General features: G+C 37.0%; 1 protein-coding gene across 1 annotated transcript in view; it reads right to left on the bottom strand.

The window, feature by feature from the left end:
* The window catches only part of LOC121727596 (T-box transcription factor TBX1-B-like), a 34,678-nt gene that overhangs the window by 4,968 nt on the left and 4,401 nt on the right, over positions 1-25,309 (bottom strand). The window contains exons 2-7 of the mRNA XM_042115507.1: positions 12,253-12,368; positions 11,708-11,827; positions 10,614-10,855; positions 10,117-10,273; positions 7,022-7,177; positions 6,309-6,376 (exon numbers count right to left, since the gene is read on the bottom strand). Coding sequence (XP_041971441.1) covers positions 6,309-6,376; positions 7,022-7,177; positions 10,117-10,273; positions 10,614-10,855; positions 11,708-11,827; positions 12,253-12,368 — 859 coding nt within the window. The remainder of the gene's footprint in view (positions 1-6,308; positions 6,377-7,021; positions 7,178-10,116; positions 10,274-10,613; positions 10,856-11,707; positions 11,828-12,252; positions 12,369-25,309) is intronic.

The raw sequence follows: 25,309 nt of genomic DNA, 5'->3' as shown, positions 1-25,309 counted from the left end.
CTTTTCGCTATCGTCCCACGCGAAAAACATACCATCCTCATCACCTTGATGAGTGGCAGTCTTCCACAGTGCGTTTTTCGCGTAACTTTCTGCCGCGCACTGTAAAACTCTGGAATGAACTGTCACCAGCAGTATTTCCGGACCGATACGACCTGCAAACCTTCAAGAAAAGAGCGTATACCCTCTTAAAAGGCCGGCAACGCACCTGCAGCTCTTCTGATGTTGCGAGTGTCCATGGGCGACGGTAGTTGCTTACCATCAGGTAACCCGTTTGCTCGTTTGCCCCCTTATTTAATAAAAAAAAAAAAAAAAAAAAAAAAAAAAAATACGTAAACATAACAATTCGGTATACCTACATATTTACACCTTCACCTTTAATACAGCAGCTAAGAAGTTTAATTTCCTTAATTGATCTACTTACACACAAATCCACAGGGGGTCGAGAGTTTTTGCACCAATACCTACCCTGATTCTGCCATTTAATCCATCTCTAAAACAGCTTTGATGCTGCCCATATTAAACAGAAACGTCATTAGCGTTTTGACCAATCAGAATTCAGAACACGTTAACCGTTATTTTGACATTTAAAAAGAATATCATTTTGTTATTTTGACATTTCATTACCATCATGGGCGTACCGAGGGGGGGGGGCCGGGGGGGCAGCTGCCCCCCCCTGGATCATGTTGACGTCCCTACTAAGTATATTATCTAGTACTTTTATCTATAAAAATTTTTTACAACTAAAAATTAATATTTTTTTATTCTTTATAAACACCTAGCTTATGAAAAATCTGATTTGCCCCCCCCCCCCTGGCCCAGAACCTGGGTGATTTGCCCCCCCCCCCCCCTGGCACCAGAACTTGGGTAATTTGCCCCCCCCTGGCCCAGAACCTGGGTACGCCCATGATTACCATTTTGTAATTTTATCGCACCGAGACTGCATCGCAACTGTATAATTTTGCGATTGTTTAGCAGAATCGAACTATCGTGATACCACCTACTGGGCGGAGTCGTATTCCACGTGATAATTCTTTATTTTGACAAGTTCAGACAAATGGCACACACGGTCGATCCTATAAATCTATTACCAGGAAGTAAAAAAACTATGATTTGTCATTCCCCATTTGTTTTTGCATGTGTTGGGCTGGATGTGTGATTAATTTACTTTCTAATGACACTAATGATTTACGAATACAAGTAAGTTGTATGGATAATCGTTTAGAAACATGTGTGGAATGAATTGACCATTTTATCGCAGTCACCAACTGTCCAGAAAAACTCTATTAAACTGCTACTGTAATAATATTAAAAGTGCTTTTGGTTTGTTTTTCAGTTAAAACTAAAAACAGTCTACACGTTGTTTGGTAATAATTCTTCAAGCCCCATAAGAGTTCATTCATTATCAACGGATACAGCACGTGGATTTGAAAGGGAAATAATAAAACGAGCGAATAAAAAAATACTTTGCGACTGATGATAACATACTGTTTTAATAACATGAGCGGCATTAATTTGACTAAGCGAAAAATAAACTAAAGTAACGACTAATATTGATTTATAATAAAATCCAGAATGAGCTTACAAAAAGTGGATTGCGATTAATCTATTTCAGATATTAAAATTCTATCCGAGCGACTGTATTACTAAGTGAGCGACTGGAAATACATAGTGGGCAACTTCAATCCTACTATCCTTCTAATATTATAAAGGCGAAAGTTTGTTTGGATGTATAGATGTATGGATGTATGCATGTGTGGATGTGTGCATGTATGGATGTTTGTTACTCTTTCACGCAAAAACTACTGAACGGATTTTAATGAAACTTTACAATAATATAGCTTATACATCAGAATAACATATAGGCTACAATTTTAACCGACTTTCAAAATGGGGGAGGTGTTATGTTCGTTTTCTTATATTCAACGATTACTCCGCCGTTTGTTAACCGATTTTCAAAATTTTTCTTTTGGTATATAGGGTATCATCCCAATTTGGTATTATATTCACAAAAGTGGTGATCTGATGAAGGATCCATAAGTAATCGAGGAAACTCCTCAAAACTTATAGGGAAACATGTGGTGACTTCGGTTTCGTGAGAAGTATTCTAAGCATATGCTACCAACAAGTAAGATTTTGCACGCAGATATACCTGGTATACCGTGGTTCGGAAGGTGCTGAGAGAACTCCTGATTCTTTATATGTAGATACAAGCTTGGAAGTTTCGGTGTTGTTTTAAGAACAGAAAGCATATGCTACTATACAAATTACATTCATCATCATCACTACCATATTATACCATTTCATAGTCTTTTAGATCGAGACTCGAGTTTGTCAAGCGATAATTTAAAAAAATCTATACCTACCTAATAGAGTATGTTTGCTTGAACGCGTCAATCTCAGGAACTACAGGTCCGATTTAAAAACTTATCTCAGTGTTAGATAGATCATTTATCGAGTAAGACTATAGGCTATATTATATTATCACGCTAAGACTAATACGACCGAAGAAACTCAGGAAAATGTGGGAAAAACGGGGGATATATTACAAAGTGGTTTTTGTATTCGAAACACTTCATTTAAGATAAAATGCCGCTCAGTATAAAAAATACATTTGCCAAATATTGAAAAAAATGCAGGACGTAATGTTCACACTCAAACAGATATTAGGTCGCTCAAATATTATGAAGCTGCTCATTTTGAATTTTAAGTAACTCAAATAAAGAATTTGTAAGTTGCTGTTCTGCCTACCTAGCATACGCCAACGAGATATCTCACTCTACATGTTTTCTCGATGTTTGATGGTTTGTCTCTTCATCTCTATTGACCCTAGCATGACAAACATTTTTTCTCGCGTAGATCTATCATCGAAATAACACATTTTTATAGAGTTTGGTCGAGATAATGTCGAGATTTTGACATTATGAGACGAGTAACTACTCGTCTCATAATGTCAAAATTTAATTATCTCGAGAGTGAGATATCTCGTTGGCGTATGCTAGGTAGGCTGGGGGCTTACTCCCGAAACTGATATCGATTTCGATTTTCGATTTCAACGGTTTTTGACACTTTAGACATGCTTTAGACATCTAAAATAGCGCACGATCGTGCTGCGGATCGGTTTGAAACTAATTCAACCTCAATGGATTTTGCTATTCCTGACAGCTATGCTAGCGCACGATCGGGATGTGGCTCAATTTGGAACTAATCAGCATCGAAACATTCGCCAAATCGAAATCTTAGGTGCTCGCGAGAAACAAAATTGTCTGAGAATCGAATTTCAGATCATTTACAAACGTCAAATTTCACGGTAGCAACAGAGGCATCGACATAGATTGAGATCGATTGTTGCCGAGTTAGGTAATGTAAACGTTTTTGGGGTTACTATGGTATCGATTGTATGGTGTCGTTTTATTTTTTGTTGATAATAAATATTAATTCATTATTATTTTAACATAATAATATAGCTCACCTGCAAGCTTTTTTAATGTGATTGATGACACCTCCAATGTATCTCTACAGCTATACGGTCCCATTTAAGTTTGGTATCGTGCTTAGCTTGGCTCGCCCGCATGTACCCTTTTGCGATTCCTGGATTTTCTTCCAGGAATCTCAACAACATTTATAGGTTTTTTTTTTATGAAAGAAGGGGGCAAACGAGCGAACGGGTCACCTGATGGAAAGCAACTTCCGTCGCCCATGGACACTCGCAGCATCAGAAGAGCTGCAGGTGCGTTCCCGGCCTTTTAAGAGGGAATAGGGTAATAGGGGAGGGTAGGGATGGGAAGGGAAGGGAATAGGGGAGGATAGGGAAGGGAATTGGGCCTCCGGTAAACTCACTCACTCGGCGAAACACAGCGCAAGCGCTGTTTCACGCCGGTTTTCTGTGAGAACGTGGTATTTCTCCGGTCGAGCCGGCCCAATCGTGGCGAAGCATGGCTCTCCCACGTATAAATAAGTAAGGTGCGTCGGACGGACCATTATCAGAGTAGACAGAATTATAGAGTATGCCGACTTAGAACTGATGTTGAAATTTTTAAATTTGACGTATTATGACGAAAATCGTTGCTAGGGTTGTTAAATTGTTACCTACGAATTTAAAACTATGACATATTCGCTGAACGTGTTCCTCTTTGGTCGTACTGTTGTTTGTGTTTTGGCACATGCGATTAAAATTGTCAGAATCCAATTTTGAAATCTTTATTTTAAATATTTAAAAATAAATTATATCAGCCAGCGCGAGGCACATTCCATTTATAATCCTAGTGAAACCCGACGAATTTGACAGATATTGAAACCTGTCCGTCTCTTTGCAGTCGAACTACTGGTCGTTATGTCTATTGTGCCATTATTGTCCAAATAAAAACTAACTTTTGATGTCTACAAAATATATTAGAATATGCAGTATATATTATGTCTATGAGAATATGTATAGGTAGGTACTTACTTATGACAATGTAACTACAAAAGAGAATTTACATATTTGTTTAATGTTAAGATGTTCCTTAACGAAAATAACCATTTTAAACCCACTAAAGTAGAAAATGAGCACATCCATCTAATGTTTCTAAAGAAATGTATTTTATGGTATGACGAAAGAACACAAACATTACACATATTTTTCGTAACCTTCTAATACTTAATTTTAAATAACAATACAACGTTGCCATAACGACGTTGACAAGACGCCATGGCAACATCTCGATTTTGATACGATTTTGTTCCGGAATTCCTACGCGTTACAATGACATCAAAAACGAAATCGAAATCAGACTCGTATCAAGTTGATATCACTTTCGGGAGTAAGGCACCAGTTAATTTCCCGTCACTCACAGTCAGTCGCTCAAATAGTAATTCTATAACCCAAATTTAGTAATTTTGACACTTAAAACTGTAATTTACAGTCACTCGATTAAATACTACCCGATTTGAAATGTCTCCTACATAAAGTGTTAAAATATCAACCCGCGTTACTAAGCAAAACTGCATAACGTTAAGAACTTCACAGGCTACGAATAATTCCACAGGAGAACCAAAGATTGAAACTGACGCTGTACCTATTTAATACGTACCTGTTTCATAACACAATACTCGATAGTTGGTACTAATACAGTCTACATCTTTAGAATCTATATCGCGTTAAACATTTCTCCATTGGGCGGGAATGCTATAAAACTGTAGAGTAAACAAACACAGCGTATCGGGCGCGGCGTGAGAACAATCCTTGACTCAGCCTAATTTATATCCCATCGCGGGCCAATGCTGCAGCTGCAGACCACCATTTATTAGGTAAAATAAACACTACGTATTTGAAGCCGTAAATAAATGAGAAGTTACCAATGCCTATCGTGATTCTAATAGATACGTGTGTTATGTGTACCTAGATGTATTTAGTGACTGCGATATTCCATTACCTAAAATATGCAGAGTCGCAACACGCGGCTCTACATTTAGATTTTACGAATATAGTGGATAGAATAGATCAGCTATCCCCAACCCGCGGCCCACGGGCCGCATGCGGCCCGCCGCGCCGGGACTTTATCTGTGGCCCGCGTGATGTTGTACCATTTTGAAATTCACGTCCACCGGCAAAATAATGTAAAAGTCGTCATGAAAGTCGTGAATTTTTTTCCACTTTTAAATCGTTAATTTTGAAGAACGTTATTTTTAACCCAAAAAAATTTTTGTTGCGGCATCAAGACCAAAACATGTTTGTGGCCGGTATGAAAATGTTACATTCTTATTTCCGAGTTTGGTGAATGCGAAATTTCATCGTCTCACTAAAATATGTAGAGTCGCGACTCGTAGCTCTAGATTTAGGTAATGAAGGATAGACTTAATCTCATCTAATGTATATGATTTTTTGTGACCAATTTGTATGCGTTTTATTTTAGGACGTCATTAATCGATTTAATAATTTGCCATGGAGTGGCATGGCATGGCACGTTTTTGCTGTTAAGGAAGGCAAAATGTCTTTGTCATAAAATAATGTCATGACAGAGACTATCTTGTGTTTAGTTGGTCTTGTCTTCGTTTTTTTTTTGTACAATCTATCTTAGATACAGTTTTAAACAAACCCTATTATTGCTTCATTACTAGTAACATTTCCTTCTCTGTTGTGAGATGAGTAAACGATATGCAGATGCCGCGCGTCCGCCATAACTGTCGCCGTAACTCTTTACGCGGATCGTAAAACTAAATTGTCACCGGCTGGTGTCCGTAAAACATAATCATCGACGGCTGACTCACTGCTGTGACAGCTATAATGCGTTTAAACTCGGTTTAAACGCCGTATAATGGAGGAAACTCACCAGTCGTCCGGGTCGCAGTCTCGGAAGCCTTTCGCGAAGGGGTTACTCGCTATCTTCAGTTGGGTTATCTGGAAGGTAATGTCTGAGTAAGTAATAAGTATTCATAATATTCTGGAATACTAATGAAGTTCATATTTAAGGTCAGATGATTTAGCTTAGATACGTTATAGTTTAGCATTTTGTAGGAACTCTACCTCTATAATATTTTTAGTGGAGTTACGGAGTAGTAAATGTTAATTATTACTAGCTATATGACCGAGCTTTGCTCGGTATTCGATAAAACACGAATAAAATGACATTTTCTAAAAATAATTCCTGGCTAGATCGATTTATCGCTCCCGAAACCCCCTATATACTAAATATCATGAAAATCGTTGGAGCCCATTCCGAGATTGAAGAATTGCTCTTTTAAAGATATAAGATATATTCTGTGGTAGAGTACAACAGTTCTTGTAATTTATCCATAATCAGTCGCCTCAATTCCTCGATAGGAAAACTGACTTATTAAAAACAAATGATATTATGGTATTATATTATAGTTTCTTTCAAAAGCTCGGAACACCTTTTAGTTCGAAACCTTAAAGTTTTCGCTACGCTCATTTTGAGAACTTTGAATTGCGGCTTAACTTTTTACCGCAAAACGTTAAACCGCAATTCAAAGTTAAGTACCCAAAATGACTGTACTTGCCCACTAAAACCCCTGTAAAACTCACCCTATGGTTCTGATACGCGGTGACGGCGGTGAAGCTGGTCTCCGGGAAGATGAAGGTGCGGTAGGGCACGGCCCCGGGCGGCGCCGCCTGGCCGTCCCCTGGCAGGAACACCACGTGCAGCCGCGGCTGGTAGCGGTGCATCGAGTTCAGGATTATCTGGAAATTCCGGCTTTTTAACCGACTTCCAAAAAGGAGGAGGTTATATGTTCGGCTGTGGATATTTTTTTCTAATTTCTTCTTCAATTAAACGTAGTGTTTAGTTAGTATAGTGTAAAGTTGAATATAATAGACAAATCACACGGCCGGGACGTATTTATATACATTTGACAGAAAATGTATGGAGAATAGGTACGTCGTCATTATCGTTTAATTAAATATGTCTCTGAGTACAGTCGGTAGTAGTGCCAAAAACAACTTTATTATGAGCTAGCGCCTGTAATTTTATTAGTGTCAAAACTTAGCACGGCTCAGCTAACATTGATTACTAACATATGGCTGCTGTTAAGCATTGGTGTTTCATCCCACATAAAATCGGGTTTTGAGTTAATAATGCAGTTTTGTTCTTTATAACATAAGGTTTACCACAGTAAAATCCATTTTTTTGAAAACCAACTGTAGCATATTCTAGAGTACAAAAATGGTTAATGCTTATTCCTGTAAGTGAGGTTTTGTATATAGCATTTATATACTATGTTTCTAAAATGATTTGGGCTTAAACCGCTGAACCGATTTTGATAAAATTTTGTATGCAGATACTTTGAATCAATTCAAATGACATTAGATACTTTTTTCCGGAAAATTTACAATTCCCGCGCAGTCAACAAAAATGAATTTGGCTTATGATATCGATATAGAGTACATGACGTAGATAATATCTTCGTCATGTACTACGTAAGGTTTTGGAGAAGGACATAGGATAATATTTTTTATCATGGAAAATGTTCGGTTTTCACGCAATAAACTTTATTAATTTGCGTTTAAACTGCTGAACCGATTTTGATTAAATTTAGTTAATGTAGAAATAATTAGTTTATCACGTGCAGGGTTGGGCAAAAAGTAATTAGTAATTTTAATCAGATTACAAATTAATCAGATTGATGAAATAATTATTGTGCATCTGAAATTACCCGTAAGTTAATTGTATATATATTCTAATTTTAGTTTGCAATTAGATTAATAATTTAATTAGACTAACGAGTATTTCAATAATTATGCCCAATGTCCAATGCTGGTAATTATAATTAATAAAAACCGGCCAAGTGCGAGTTGGACACGCCCATGAAGGGTTCCGCAGCAGCAATAAGGTTAATTTCTATGAAATAAAAAGGATTTAGATTTATTTGTATATTTCACTTGATTTAATGAAAGGTAAATTATAAGGTTTACCATTTATGACGTATAATAAACTACTTGCTAGATCTTGTTTAAACCAATTTTCGTTGGTAGTATTACTTTAGAAGTCAGGGGGGGGGGGGGGGGGACCTTTTACCACTTCGGAAGAGTCTCTCTCACAAACTATTCAGGTTACAAAAAAAATATATTAGAAACCTCAATATGATTTTTGAAGACCTATCCATAGATACTCCACACGCATAGGTTAGACAAAAAAAATAATTGTTTCAGTTGTACCTAGGGGAATCCCTAAAATGTTTGATAATTTTTCAATTTTTGTATTAAAATCTTAATGCGGTTCATAGACTTCATCTACTTACCAAGTTTCAATAGTATAGCTCTTATAGTTTCGGAGAAAAGTGGCTGTGACATACGGACGGACAGATAGACGGACAGACAGACATGACAAATCTATAAGGGTTCCGTTTTTTGCCATTTGGCTACGGAAGCCTAAAAACTCCCACACCGGTTTCGGTGGCGATGGCCGGTTTCAATTAAACCAGGTCAGTTACGCAGGAGTAATATCATAGTGCCCAAGTGTGTGCGCAATACATAAGAGCACTCTGCGGAAAGTGCGGGAAGGGAAGAAGAAGCGGGAACTCTCTGTCTTTTCCCGAAACATAACGTTTATCTGCATACCAAATATCATCAAAATCCATTGTAGCGGTATAAGTAGAAATAATTTTATTTAACGCCTGGGAACCGTACATTTTTCCGAGATAAAAAGGATCCTATGGCCTTTTCCGGGACTCAAAGTATCTCCATACCAAATTTCATCAAAATCTGTTCAGCGGCTTATGCGCAAAATAGGAAACTTTATAACGCGGCAACCGTACATTTTTCAATACAATCTTATGTCCTATCACGAGAGTCAAAGTATGTGCACACCAATTTTCATCAAAATCGGTTCAGCGGTTTAGGCGCAAATCATTTTTGTTTATCATACGGGTACCGTACCTTTTTCCCGGATGTAAAGTATTCTATGTCCTTTCCCGACACAATGTGTGGATTTCAATGATATTTGGTATGTAGGTACGTTATGTCATAACGTACCTACATACCAAATATCATTGAAATCCATGTAGATATAAGTAGAAATCATTTTTATTGAATGTAGAAATCATTTTTATTGAATGCCTGGGAACCGTACATTTTTTCGGAATAAAAATGATCCTATGTCCTTTTCAGGGACTCAAAGTCTCCCCATACGAAATTTCGGAAAAATCGGTTCAGCGGTGTGGGCGTGACGAGGGAATTTTATATAATAGGACATCAATGTTATATGTAATAAGCCCTATAGCAATATAGCATTAACCATTTTTATACTTTTTCTCTTAAAAACGAATGTAAAATTAATTTCTTTTTTCATAATCATAATCTAGGCATTTCAACAAAAAAAAAAGATACCGCACAATAACATTTTTTTGCTTAAAATAAGCAGAAAATAAAGATTATTCCAAAAAAACTTAAAACACCGATTACTCAAAACTAGTCCGATGTGGGATGACACACCAATGCTTAACAGCATCCATTATAAGATTTCAGAATACAAATAAAAAGTAACATAATTATTCAACTTAATTTTGCTTTGTTGTGTTTTATAATGGTAAATAAGGTAGTCTAAAAAAGTATCTAATACTGACATTTTATTATTTTTCACCTTATTTAGCATAGCGTTATATATTTCTTATAATGTAACTTACATGTCCATTGTCATCCAGCTGGTTGTTGGTGAGCTTGAGCTTGTCGAAGGAGACGAGCTGCCTGGTCCAGTGCGCGCCGGCGGCGGGCGAGTCCGGGTGCACGTGGATACGCGGGGGAGACACCGGGTCCGCCTTACCCGCCACCACCCAGCTCGAGCTGAAGACAACAGTAGCGAGTACAGTAACAGACACTACTGTTCGGAGTACACGGACACTAGCTGTTCAGGGTACAGTCACAAATACTACCGCTACCTCGATTTCAGACACTATAATAACATAAGCAACGACAACGTCACAAGACATGAACGCTGAAGAGACTAAAGATAAACACTAAATGCTATAAGTTGCTATTATAAAGGCAACCTAAACATTATATGCGACGGTTATTAAGCTCTAATCTTAAAGTACACCAAAATGTCCCAACATCCCGATAATTGAAGAACAAACACTTTACACTCAACGTAAAAATAAAAGAAAATTTCGACACCTTCATTTACCTATGAAAAGCGTATCTATATCGCTTATCGTCGACGGGTACGAAATCCACCAGCAAAAGATACTCTGCGTTGGGCAGCAGGCCCGACAGCCTCGCCTGCAGCGCCGGGAACATCCGTCTGCCGGCCTTAGTGACGATCATCTCCGTGCCCAGCTCGTGGAAACTCCTCCAGAGAGCCGCCAGCTCCAATGTGGCGGTGCAACGTGCGACCGCCGGGTGGAGAGTCACGTTTTGGTTCGGCGCCTGATGGAAAGAGGATTATTTTAACTGATGCTACTATACTAATGTTATAAAGTATTTTCTGTTTTTCTATCTGTCCGTTTTTCTCTTCCCGCAATAATATCGAATTGCGACGCAACAAAATTGCGGGTAGCCGAGTAATATCTTATAGATAATTAATATTTATAGTTCCGTAACTATCGAGACTGTTTTTGATTCGAAGAGTGGCAATGTATTCTTAAAGAATATATCTACTTTATTTAGATCTTCTAATGATGGACAAAAAGGCAATATGTCACGCGCGACGTGTGTGCTGTGGTCGCGGCAGGTGCTCTCGCTGAGCGCCTGCAGCGGGGAGTATGTGCTGCGCAAGCACACGGCATTCTGTACCTGTATCCTGGGTGGCGGCGGCTGCGGCGGCGCGGGCGCGACGTGTGTGCTGTGGTCGCGGCAGGTGCTCTCGCTGAGCGCCTGCAGCGGGGAGTATGTGCTGCGCGAGCACACGGCATTCTGTACCTGTATCCTGGGCGGCGGCGGCTGCGGCGGCGCGGGCGCGACGTGTGTGCTGTGGTCGCGGCAGGTGCTCTCGCTGAGCGCCTGCAGCGGGGAGTATGTGCTGCGCGAGCACACGGCATTCTGTACCTGTATCCTGGGCGGCGGCGGCGCGGGCGCGACGTGTGTGCTGTGGTCGCGGCAGGTGCTCTCGCTGAGCGCCTGCAGCGGGGAGTATGTGCTGCGCGAGCACACGGCATTCTGTACCTGTATCCTGGGCGGCGGCGGCGCGGGCGTGACGTGTGTGCTACGGTCGCGGCAGATGCTCTCACTGAGCGCCTGCAGCGGGGAGTATGTGCTGCGCAAGCACACGGCATTCTGTACCTGTATCCTGGGTGGCGGCGGCTGCGGCGGCGCGGGCGCGACGTGTGTGCTGTGGTCGCGGCAGGTGCTCTCGCTGAGCGCCTGCAGCGGGGAGTATGTGCTGCGCGAGCACACGGCATTCTGTACGAGGTTTAATAATAATCATTCCTACTGGATAAAACTACAAGTTAATAGAGAAAAACTGAAGCTGTTTAAATTTTAGGCCTAAATCAAATTGTTACAAAAAAAGTAGAGATACTACAGCTTTACTCATCGTAGCGGAACGTACACTCTTGAGTTCATAGTTAGGTCCGCGTTCTGCGTCAAAAATTGTAAACTGAATAAGATTAAGCTTTTGAACTTTGAAACTTTGACCTCTAAAAATCCAACAAATCACCCATGTTAAACCCTAAGGTAAAAATTACGTAGAGCAATAAAAGGTAAGTTATAATTTTAAATTATTTCAAAACAAGACATACTGTATTCGGAAGAATACAGTTATATATGTCATACGAATATTGAATACAACATACGAAAATCAACTTGGCACGAGTAAGTTTACTCACATCTCTATCAGGGTGCGGTATGTGTGAGGGTGTGAGCTGGTCCTGGTCGCGGCTCACGCGCTCCGCCAGCGAGTGCAGCTGGAACCCGCCGCGAGAGAACTGGCTGAACACCACTCCTGAACAAACGATACCTTAATATAGACAATGTGACATACAGCTTAAAAGTACGTATTGTTACGTAGTTTATATTATTTTTGGTATGATATATTTGTAGATCAAGAGTCAAGACTCTCTTTAGCTTAAACATAATATTTTCATAAAAGAGCAATAGAAACGTCACAAGAATCATAACAATATTATGAAGACATTTTGGTGTGTAAATTGTACTATCAGAGAAGTTGATTACTAGACAGATGTCTAGTAATCTACTAAGTAATTTGGTCGCGTTACTTCAAACCAATCTGACCAATCATAGCTAACATTGAAATGACATACGCCTTCCAGTATATAATAAAGTACTCTGTGCATACGCCGACAAAATGACATAGGCTCATCAACTGTCTAGGAATCAATTTCCTCGATGGTAAGTATTTATGTCATATTAAGATAGTAAGTCAATTAGTTGAGTGAGATATCCTTAGCGGGGTCAATTAAAATCAAAATACCCGCATAACCCTCGTGGCGTAAGTACTCGAATTTCATGACCCTATGTATTTTACATAGGGACCCTCACACATACCGCACCCTGATTTCACGATACTCCTATCCTGTGTATCGTGAAATTTCTGCCGCGTTTTCATAATTTTAAGATATCAAAAATAATTTTCATATTTTGAAACAAAATAAATATAGATATACCGACATAAAGTGGGTACCTATACACATTCAACGTAATTTCATGTAGGTGGACTTCAAATTACTAAGTTGACATTATTTACCTGTTTTATAAGCCGTAAATAACTTTATTTAAATATTTTATAGTCTTCCCCAAGTTAACAACACCGAAACAGTAGCAATGATATAAAAAAGCTATAAACTGTGTAACGTCCTCCCCGCTGAGGATATCTCACTCAACTAATTGCTGTGATGGCGGGAAACTTAAAACTGTTCAAAATGGCGGCAGTAATTCCTCCGTGAGCTGTCAAGACGGGCTTATAAATAAGGCACTCGATGAAAACTGAGCTTACGTGCAACCGACAATGACATAGCACCGATAAAAATAATTCCAAATAAACGACAAAATCTCATAAAATAACTTTTATTTTGGAAGGAAAAACATTGGCTAGACAGGTACGTACGGTACGTGTTTTGATACGTGTTTATCTTTGCAATAATGGTGATTAATTTTGGTTGGCTAATGTTAACTTCTTAACATTAGCCACCAATATAAAAGTTCTGGCAAAAAACCTCAAAAAACCGGCTATAGATCTATCAAACTTTATTTCAGTAAATATTTTCGCTTATTCCTTAGATAATGCTCGTAACCTTACAAATGTCAGGTTCACTTAGAAATTAGTAATTACTTATCTTAGAACTTTCAATTTAGACCACAGATTGGAGATCCAAATTAAATTAGTCTCAACGATCAAGCTATATTACTTGTTATTCTTACAACTTATTCGCATAATAGCAAGTCCTGACCCAATTCCTACCTTAGATACTCATCAATACTGTTATTTAACCGGCCAACAATAGAACTACCGTAGAGACCTACTGCACTCGCAACAAAAGTAAAGTTCACAAATTAATTAAGACTCGCTCACGACGGCAATAAAGTCCAGAATGGTAGCCATAAATACCCACAATCAGCTTAATAAGCAGAAGGCGTAACAGTTCAGGTGTCCAATTATAATTGTTGCGTCTATATTTAGGGTTGTAACAAAAGGAGAGGACGGAGAGCGCTTCCTCGGCAATAAATCCGCATTGATTGACCGTAATAAATCTAAAGATGCGCGGGCGCCGCTCCCGTGTACCGACTACCGACTACCGGCCTCAGGGCTGCTTCTACATCGTTACTTAAGTAACGACTTAAACATTGTTAAAATTAAAAAAAGACGGAATATTTTATTTGGATTTTAATACAATAATAGTTATTATAAATAAGCAAATTTTTATCTAAATATTTATTATAAATTGTCTTATTATTTTTTGTCTAATTAATTTACTTGATTGTCTAATTATTGTTTTTATTAGCAGTGATTGATAATTGTATAATAATTTAAGTGTTGTCAAGCAAAGGATGTCTAAGAAATGAAAAGAAAAGAAGAATAATAGAAAAGTAGCTTAACAATAATATTCGTTTAAAATTCTACTAGAACCGTCTTATTTAATGTTTGTAAATATTTTGTACTAGCTTCTATCTTCATACTGTCACTAGGATTGCATAATATACATTACACAGTGCACACAATATTTGAAGTTGATTCTTAAGCAGATGGCGGACCTACGTAATTTGGTAGTCTTATGTCAAACTCATCCGGCGGATAACAATTCACAGCTAACATTGAAGCGTAGGTTCGTCAACTGCCTATGAATCAATGTCCTCGATGGTAATATCAGTTTTTAAAATCTGACATCCCTGTAAGCACCACGTGTGTGCAGCGGCAAGATCTCCGACACTCGTGTGATTTACACGCCCTCGGCCCTCGCCGACCGACAAATATCAACAAATGTATTATTACAATATCATACAAGATACAAACAATCAATTAGTGGCCGCGTCTCGTACAAATGCATCAAATGCTGTATGAAAAGTCGCTGGTGACAGCAATAATATACTTACTCTACATTTTTTTGTTGTGCCATTCATAACATAGATTTCTATCTAGACACGCGGCATAACAGAACTGGCGAGCAGCACAGTGTGTATTACATATTATTTTGTTGTTTGTGTTAACTTTAAGATACGTAAGTTTAAATGAATGCTTGTATAAATAGTAGGCTGATTATACTTTACATTCCGGAGTCAAATACCGTAAGGACGGAGTTTTTAAAGACACATTCGTGATTAGTTTTTGTTTAAGAGACCTAAAAGAAAATAATTAGGTATAATAGCGAATAGGCAATTACTTCTATACAAATATAATATTATAGGCTTACTATATTATAATATTTTAACGATTAATCAGCGATCATAAATAACATAGAGTTAGTCATCATCCACTAGAGTCTAATGCCCAATTATTTGGTCAATAAATTACGCGTATGTGTTTATAATGAAGTTCCAGGGAATATCCTGTGCATTTGGTGTGTGTACAAAAGGAGGATGGTGTAAGTGGTTCGGTCACAAATTAGCAGCAGCTCGGGCTTTGATCAACGGGCACTTGTCAAGATGCCGAGCGCGCCTCGTTAACAAGCCAATCGACACAAAAATCTACACGATGTAGAAGCTACCTAAAGGAACTAGGAAGAGATGCCTTTTGTTATGTTTGGGCAAGTAATGAAAATAAATCTAAGAGAGCTGTAGGATACTCAGTGACTTGGTATGTTCATTCAAAATTCTGGTAAATTTGAATTAGAATTAATTGACACAAATGACTGGCACGATCTAGAAGTGACCTAAAGGAAAAGGATGTATACCTATTATGCCCTTTGTAGATATTGTTTACATTCACGAAAATAAATTCAAAAGAGTTACTAAGTTACTCAAATAGTTTTAGTTAACAAGCCAATCGACACAAAATTCTCCACGATGTACAAGTAACCTGAAGGAACTAGGAAGAAATGTTTTTGTTGTGATTTTGGGCCAAAGATGAAAATAATCTAAGAGAGCTTTAGAATATTTAGTTATTTGTTTATTTAGTAAAAATATTGGTTAATTTGTATCAAAACAATTTTAGTTCATATGTTTGAATGTTGATTATCCCACTATTGAGCTCTACATCTATGACCTTAACCTCGCTATCTAGCAGAGAAGCGCTCAAATTCTTTCTTAATTTTTATAGGTAAATAAGTTCACACAATTTTCACTTCCGTAACGATTACTATTTCCTTACTTATGTAAATTATTTTTAGCACCTAGTCTAAATTATCAGCTCTATCATTTACCAATTATAAAGCTACTATAGATACCATTGCCATCACACAAACGAAGAGATGTGATATATGCATTACGCGTGTTAGCTCATAATATAAACGCCGTAATCATAAATATCCTGTTTCGCTCGATTAGCAAAAGGGTCTGGAACATTCTAGGAATGTAGAAACAAACTAGCTGCTAGATGTCGCTTTCTCGCGATGTTTGGACTGCTGATTGACTTGTACTGTCAAGCAAAGCTATTCTTGGGACTTTGATTCGCAATATATTCAATACCTGTAATTCTGCCAGATGTTGCGGCCTAGAAATAGACGATAATAAAGAATTGATACGCCTGACTCTACATAATGATATAACTACATAATATCAATATTACCATTACAATTAGAACATATTTTACGAATAGTTTATTTTATGATCGCTTTAAAAATGGAAGGTCTTTAGAGAGCGGTGGGTGCATGCGCATAGGGATATGCTATTGATATATTACTAAATAATCAGGCAGGTCGATATAATATGTCAGCTACTATACACTTGTACCGGTATAGTTTCATATTGTTTCGCTTAGCGATCTAAAAGTTTTGTCCGGCCTATACAGTACACTATACATACATGCCAATAGTATACAACATTTTAATATACACATCAAAGAAGTTGAAAATTTGAAGTACATAATTAAGTATCTTCAAGCTAAGTTCTTTGAATGCGAATGTTACTTTTGCTGTCATTTCTTACATACTTTTATAGTTCGATAGGTGCCCCACATTACGTGTGATGTGTGCTAAATATACCGCAACAAATGGGCCCGTCTGCTGGCAACACCGGCGTATTGTGATTGCTGATTGATCTCTGCCAAGTGTCATCCCCGACACACACATCATTGCCAGCTAATCGCTTCTTACAAAAATTTCTTAACGCAACTCCCGTCTCTATGTGTCTTCCAAATGCCAGATGGTTAATTATAATTACGAAACGATGGGACCGTATTCAATCTCGGAAAGAATAGGAATTACTTTTTGAATGCTGCTATAATAAAGACATGAGTGGAAGAAGCAGGTAAGTTACAGTGAACAAATTGCCGTTTTTTTTTTAACAAATGGAGGCTTTAGGGCCTAGTAAATGATTTGAAATCAAAAAATGAGGATGTGTAGCCAGATAACATATTAGTCAGATGACGAAGTAGGTAAGTTACAAGGTTTGTAAGAAAAATATGAGTAATTGTCTCAAATCACACCAATGTACCTATCCAACCATTCGCAACCTGTGACAAGGAGGGAGTCTAAAAATCATGAAAATTGTGTGACGTATTTTATGTGGTAAAAACAAAAGATACTATCGTGCCTGACCTTTAGGTAAAACCTACATTTGATGTCGCTGGTGTAATTTTAGTTTAGGCGGCGCACGCGCACGGTCCGTCGCCTGCCCTAATGGTGATTTGTGTCGCAGGCACCATTTATTGTAACTGAACCCGATGCTTAACGATTAAGCGCATAAAAATACACTTAAACTTTTACTCTTTATGAAGATGTTCCCTTAACAATATTGTGAATCCAGCAAGTTTTTTTTTTAATTATTCAGTAAAAGCTTTATATGGAGCAGTGACGACATTGAAAAACCTTGAGATAAAGTGTTGCGCATATGTACCTATGTAAGTATGTATTTAAAAATAAAAGTTACACATTTTAACACAGTTATTAATGGATTAAAATAAAATGTCTTGTTTTTTAACTTATTTTCTTGTCAGTGTTGGCGGCTTGAGTTGGTTTATTATAATATTATAATCAACTATTGTAACTTCTTTTCGCAAAACAGTTATTAAGAAAAATATATGAAAAATCACTTTTTACATTTTCTTAAATAAAGTAAGAAAAACTTAGTAGAAAAGTAGAAAACAATAAATTATTTCATATTATATAATAAAATATATTTTGCAATCTTAAATTAACCAATATGGAACATCTCTATCAACGAGATTCCCGTATCCTTAATATTGGTAGTTTTTCAGTGACAGAGCCACTGAAAATGACAAACCTCCACAATTTGTATCGCAAGGATGTGTAACCCGAGCTCGTTATTTATTGGAATATTTTTATTTATTGGAACAAATTCCACTAAACGTCAAACAAATAAATCGTACGCCGCGCGCTCTCACAGAAATAAGTTGGGCCCCCGAACAACTAATTACAGGGTAGGACAGCATGGAGACGGACTTTCTACACACTATTTAGTTGATTTTTTGATGAATTTAGGAGTCAAACAACAAGGATTACGAATTTAAAAAATAATATCTTCGTAATCCTTGTTATTTGACTCCTAAATTCATTAATATTATAATGTTTTGATTAATAAGTTCTTAGATATTAGATATATTATATTATACTGGCTGAAAATTAATCTGAGGCTCAGCTCTAGAAAATGGAAGCAAGATCAGTTGTCGATTTTTATGGAAGTTTAGTGAAAATTCTGTAGCAGAAGTTATAATAAATGACAATAATATTGATATAGCCCATGGCACATATAAACAGTAATTTATAGTAATAGGAAAAAGTCAATTATTGTATCAATTCATACTGATATTATAAATTCGAAAGTATGGTTGTCTGTCCGTTTGTCTGTATGTCTGTCTGTTACTCTTCACGTCCAAACCGCTGAACCGATTTTGCCGAAATTTAGTATGGAAATAATTTGAGTCCCGGGAAAGGATACTTTTTATCCTGGAAAATGTACAGTTCCCGCGCGATAAACAAATTTATGGCGCAACGGAGTTGCGGGCGTCATCTAGTTCTGTATATTTATCATAGCGACGCGTTTAACCCCAAAAACTACACACTACCTGTAACATCAAAAATAGTTTGGACTTATAAAATTCTTTCCATACGCGCGATTGATGAACGTAGAGTTATGAGTTTGGGCGGGAAGTGACGACCCGGTATAAATCACAGGCGGCCCACCCCGCCGCCACCCGCCGCCACCCGACGCGACGTGACGCACAAATTGCCCCGCATACCTGCTATTATACTTCCTAAATCCTAATTCACTAACTAGACCAATACGTCAAAGTTTGACAGCGGTGAACTGAAAATGTATATTTTTTGATAAAATAAGGGGGCAAAAGAGAAAACGAGTCACCTAATAAAAGCAACTACCGTCGCCCTTGGGCAGTCGCACATTAGAAGAGCTGCAGGTGCGTTGCCTGCCTTTTAAGAGGGAATAATAATGAGGAAGTATTTTTTTAATTTTTTAATGTTTTTAGACGAACGGTCTACGCTAGGTTTTACGCCGTTTTACTCGGGGTGGCACTAGTGTTGGACACCGCCGCCCATTGCACCGAATCCCAGTCCCTAGAGAGAGCCGTGATACGCATAGTGGTCCTGCGCATCGCGGCCCCCGTGTAAACTTGTCTGCGAGACGCGGTCGACTAACCTAACCGCTGGTCGATTTCCCCAATCCGCCGGGAATGCACAGAGCATTTCCCCCAAATCCCAATGACGTCTAGACTCTAGATTTCTCCATGTAAAAAAGGTTCTACGCCGTTGGACAATATCTATCCGGAATTAACAAAGTAGTTTCACATTGTCTCTATAATAGTCTAGTTACTTAACTAAACATTAGTTAGAAAAATAGGTATAAGGTATTAGACTCTAGTACCTATCTTACTAACTAATGTACTTAGCTAACTTGCATATTTTGTTACAGTTTCGACATAGAAGTCAGTTACAAAGGTCATTGGTAAGTTATCATGGTACTTGACATAAACGCATCCTGAGGACATAAGACTTGTAATAAGACGCTTTGCGAATACGTATTATGCGATGTCTCATGTACCTCGAGGAAATTGATTCCTAGGCAGTTGACGGACTTACGTCATGTGGTCGGCTTATGTCAATTCAATATTAGCTGTGATCGATCAGATGGGCTTAACTTAACGCGACCAAAATATTACTTAGGACCACCATCTGCCTAGAAATCAACTTCTCTAATAGTACAATCCCATGCAATTTTTATGTCTAACTCAACTGTCGAAATTATCAATTATAAGTTGTCTAAATATTCTGACCTTATGTAATTTTCGTTCGTCTACACTCTACGCTAAAGTCTACGCCGTAGGCCGCCATCTACGCGCGGATACATTAATATTTATAGGCCCTACGGCTTTTCAAAATGGTTTTATATTTACTATCAATATCTTCGATCACTAGTATATTAGTGATCGAAGATCAATATGGTTATTTATCTTAGTTTCGCTTATATCACTAATGCGGCACGATAATAATTATTATTGTTCAAACCAGTGGTTTTTTCAATTCTTAGGCCTTCGAAAGTATTTTTAAAGTTACTAATACTACACCACTACTACACATTGTTTTTAATAAACTTGCATATTCTACTGTAGTATTAATAGTAATATCATTACATTGAAACCTAATGTTTATTATCTGTGAAACTAGATTAGCTATGAGAATATAAACAAACGATATCTAGGAACCCGGCTTAGTCATAATACCTATTACTTTAATACAAACTGCTACATTTGCAGTTAGCTAGTTAATAAGAATTACGAGTACAATAATACTTGGTAAATGGTACCTATTCGTTTCACTGATAGGTACCTAATAATAACAGGGGAAATAAACAACTAAACATAACGCAATAATATTAGTAAATCATCACGTTCAGAAAAAAATTCAATATATAAAATTATTATATTTTTGATTTAAATTTAAGCTGAAATAGCACTCAAATATTTTCAAACACACTTAAAATTTTAAGTATAAATTTTGTGATACGTACGGATGATACTTCAAAGTACTTCAGCTGTTAGCGGACGTTCAAATTTAAATATTATAACAATAAACAAGCGACGGATCACGGCGCATCAGTTTATTTTACTAAGAACGCGATATCGCGGCAAACCGACACGGGAACGATACGATATCGATCGATTCAATATTCCGCGTATTTTGTGCCGTTGTGACTTGTCAATGTTAACGTCTTAATGTGTATACGAGTAATATATAAGTTTCAATCATATCCATAGACCATACTAATATTATAAATGCGTGTCTGTCTGTCTGCTTCCTCTTCACGCCCAAACCGCTGAACCGATTTTGCTGAAATTTAAGTTGATACTTTGAGTCCCGGGAAAAGACATAGGATACTTTTTATCCCAAAAAAGTGTAATCGCTCGATAACCGAGTTTTGGCGCAACGAAGTTGCGGGTGTCATCTGGTTTGATAGTAAAGTTTCAGAGACCAGAGTACCTGAGCATAGGCTTAGGTTAAATAGGTATACCAGTATTCTTGGTAGTAAGTGTCTAAACACACTATAGCTAAGTACTCACATACGGTTTTGCTCGATAATTTTACTCCAAATCGAGCAATAACCAACGTGTGGACCGCAAAACTGACAGCTCGAAGGCTCGCTTCGAGCCGGCTCGATGGAATGAAATATGTCAAATATGTAATTTCCTTCGATTCGAGTAAAACTATCGAGCAAAACCGTTTATAAGTACCTAGCATAAGCCGAAGTTCCGCGGCGGAAATTCCACATGATTACATCAGCAATGTCAAACGCATACAATATAACGCGACGGAAATTCGGCATGGTGTGTCATCGGTAATTTAAAATACATTGCAGGCGTAATCAAGCCAAACTTCTGCCGCGGAAATTCGGCATAGTGTGTTTAGACACTTATACAATAATTTATACAATATTACTGCATACACATAAACACAATATTTCTGCATAATATGATACGGTAGTAAAAAAATATACGGATTATTCTAACTTTACATTTCTTGTGAGAGAGTACTGAGAAGATGGTGTCAAATTTTGAAAAAAGCCTGAAACAGTATTTTTGTCGTGGAAATTTAGGCCTACCACTACTAAATAGTGTATTTCCTACTCAACTGTAATAACAGCTGCATCTAACAATTAACATCTAGGCCACACGCACAAAACAAGAATAGAAAAGATTGTTATGATTATTTTACAATTTAATTTAGGAAGCAATATCGATTTCTATATCGTTACTTTGAATAATAAACAAAGCAATATGAATGCATGCCGTGTTTATGTAATTATCATTTATTCTTTGTAGCTGTTCATTCATTTTTAGGGTTCCGTACCTCAAAAGGAAAAAACGGAACCCTTATAGGATCACTTTGTTGTCCGTCTGTCCGTCCGTCCGTCTGTCAAGACCCTTTTTCTCAGGAACGCGTGGAGGTATGAAGCTGAAATTTATATCAATTACTCAGGTCTACTGTCCCTTGAAGCTGTGAAAAAATCAAACTTCTAAGCCAACGCAATCAAAAGAAACAGCAATTTAAGCTGCATATTTTGAAACTCGCAAGTACTCGCAAGGGAATCAAAACCTAAAGGGTACTTCCAGTCGATCTAGAATCTTGAAATTTGGCATGAAGCAACGTTTTATAGCACACATAAAGGAAAAATTCCGAAAACCTTAAATTTTTAGTTACATTACAAAATATATATTTTTTAATAAATATAAACTTATTACTTTTTTCCTCATGAACGCGTAGAGCTATCAAGTTGAAATTCATATCAAATACTTAGATCTAATTGCCTTTAACCCGTGAAAAAAAAAAATTTGTACGGAACCCTCGGTGCGCGAGTCCGACTCGCACTTGGCCGGTTTTTTATTATTATTCATAAATTACACCTAAAACTCATGCAAAATAACAATACTTCTATGAAATATAGTAATATAATTTTGATAATTAAACTATCAATATAGATTTTCTCACCTTATGACTTTAGGATATGCATTAAAACCAAAAATATCCAAATGGCTGCAACCATACCAGTTTGAATGAGATATTAAAATTTGCTACTTAAAAATAATTGGCTACATATCAAAATTCATTATCCTTATAATCAATACATCAACAGCATAGTCGTCTTTTGTTTGTTTTTGTTATGGAGCTTCGATAATACCTCGTCAGTTTTTGTTTCATTTCTCGAAGCTCAGAATAGCCATTTGTTTTGAAAGGCGTGAGAATTAATACGGAATGTCAACCTGTCTGTTGGTGGTCCTGCTACCACTTTTGACCACTTTGTAGTTTGGACCACTTGTGGCAATAATTTCTTTGTTATAATTATTACAAGCAAAAGAAGTCTTAGTAGGTTTGCGTTTTGTTCCCACAGTTTAAATTGTGACAACCTCTGTGGCTCAATTGGTTGAGTGTGTGGCAGCTCAAGCCGGGGGTCGCGGGTTCGAATCCCGCCGACGGAACAAAAAGTTTTCAATATAATTAGAATATGTGTGTGATATAATAAAAATCTTAAATATATGTATAGTATAAAAGTATTAAATATATTTCCGTTGTCTGGTACCTGTAACACAAGTCCTTCAGGTACTTAGCATGGGGCCAGACTATAGTTGTAAACCAGCGGCTTGCAAGCGGGTAGTAACCGATAGCAGCCGCTAGAAACGAATAAACAGCAGCTTGTTACCGGGTAAACAGCCGCTTGTTACCTGACTTGAGCATCGAAGAATAAAACTATTTTCAATGCTTTTTATTGTTAAATTATTATTTAAAATACACTATTTATTTAAATATATTATTTAATTAATATTGATAATAATTAAAATACTTTTTATGTAAAATTAATAAAAATAATTAAAAAATAAAAAATAAAAATTAATAAAAATAATTAAAATTTAAAAATAATTAAATACTTCATTAAAAAATAATTTAAAAATTAAAATAATTAAAATATTAATAATAATAAAAATAAATATACTTACTTACTATTTATTTAAATATATATTATTTTAAATAGTACTATTAACACTTTAACACAGATTCAGAATGTAATCTATATCAATGAAATGTAACAAGCCGTTACCAGCCGCTATTTATCGCTAGTAATGATAATAAGCCAAAAAAGCCGTTATTCGCCGCTTGGCTAGTAATGTTAGCAACCGGCTTCACATCTATAGGCCAGACTGACGTGGTGTGAAGCATCCATAGATATATTAAATTATGTAGGTACCTACTAATTACAAAGAGAGTTTGTTTGTTTGCTTAGAATAGGCTCAGAAACTACGGAGCCGATTTTCAAAATTTCGCATCTTAGTCATAGAGTAGACCGCGGGGAAAAACATTGTAATATTTTATACGCGCGAAAATGTACCATTTCTGTTTTAGGATGAGGACGCGCGTAGCTTCCATTTTAGTTACTTATTATTTTTAATGCGAAAAACTAACTTACAAATAGGTCTACTTTTGTTTTAGGCTGAAAAGTGTTTATTTTAAAAGATTTGTACCAAACACTGAAATCTGAATTATACATATTATTATAAATTGTGTAAAAAAGTGTCAACCCGAAAATAAATATTATTTCTATTTTAAGCTGAGGTGCATTAGACCCTCGTGACATACATGATGATAGTGCCTCCACAAAGTTATCAGATAAGTTCAACACGTGCAAAACTTGCAATAAAACATGTCAACAGCGCACAGCTGCTTAAAAAAGCTTGAGCTTTTAAATGTTAACTTTTATGTCGATGCTTGAAAAGGTTTAATAGATACGAGAACAACTTTATAATTTTGACCCATTTCTACTTATATTATATATATTAACATGTATTCTGCGCACAAACTTTATAGTATCTATTTTAAAAGATGTACGTCCTAACGTTTTGTAACTCGGAATTTTTTTTGTAACAAGTATTGATTTTTTAATATATTTGTATTTTATATTACGTATGTCGTTTTCATTTTACATGAAAACTCAATCTATGTATAGTCTCTCTCTCTACTCTGAACTACTCTCTATTATACTTCTCTACCGTTATACGTAATTCTCTCGTATCTCTGCATGATCGTTGTTTGCATGCAAAAAATGATCATTGTTTGTGCCCATGTGCTCACATGTGAGGAGTGACGAGCCCTTGTCCTCGAGGTATCTGGTAATTTATTACCCACTCGACTGCTGCAAGGGTAACTGATGGATTTTTGGCTATAAGCAATGCAAAAAGTGGAATCTGCGAAAGTGTTTAAAATTTTGTTGACGGTATTTATAGCTAGGCAGCATTCTGAATAATTATAAGTT

The sequence above is a fragment of the Aricia agestis genome, chromosome 6 (assembly GCF_905147365.1).
Source record: "Aricia agestis chromosome 6, ilAriAges1.1, whole genome shotgun sequence".
Lineage (NCBI taxonomy): Eukaryota > Metazoa > Arthropoda > Insecta > Lepidoptera > Lycaenidae > Aricia > Aricia agestis.
Note: the sequence above shows the minus strand (reverse complement) of the source record. Positions and strands in the feature narration are given on the sequence as shown.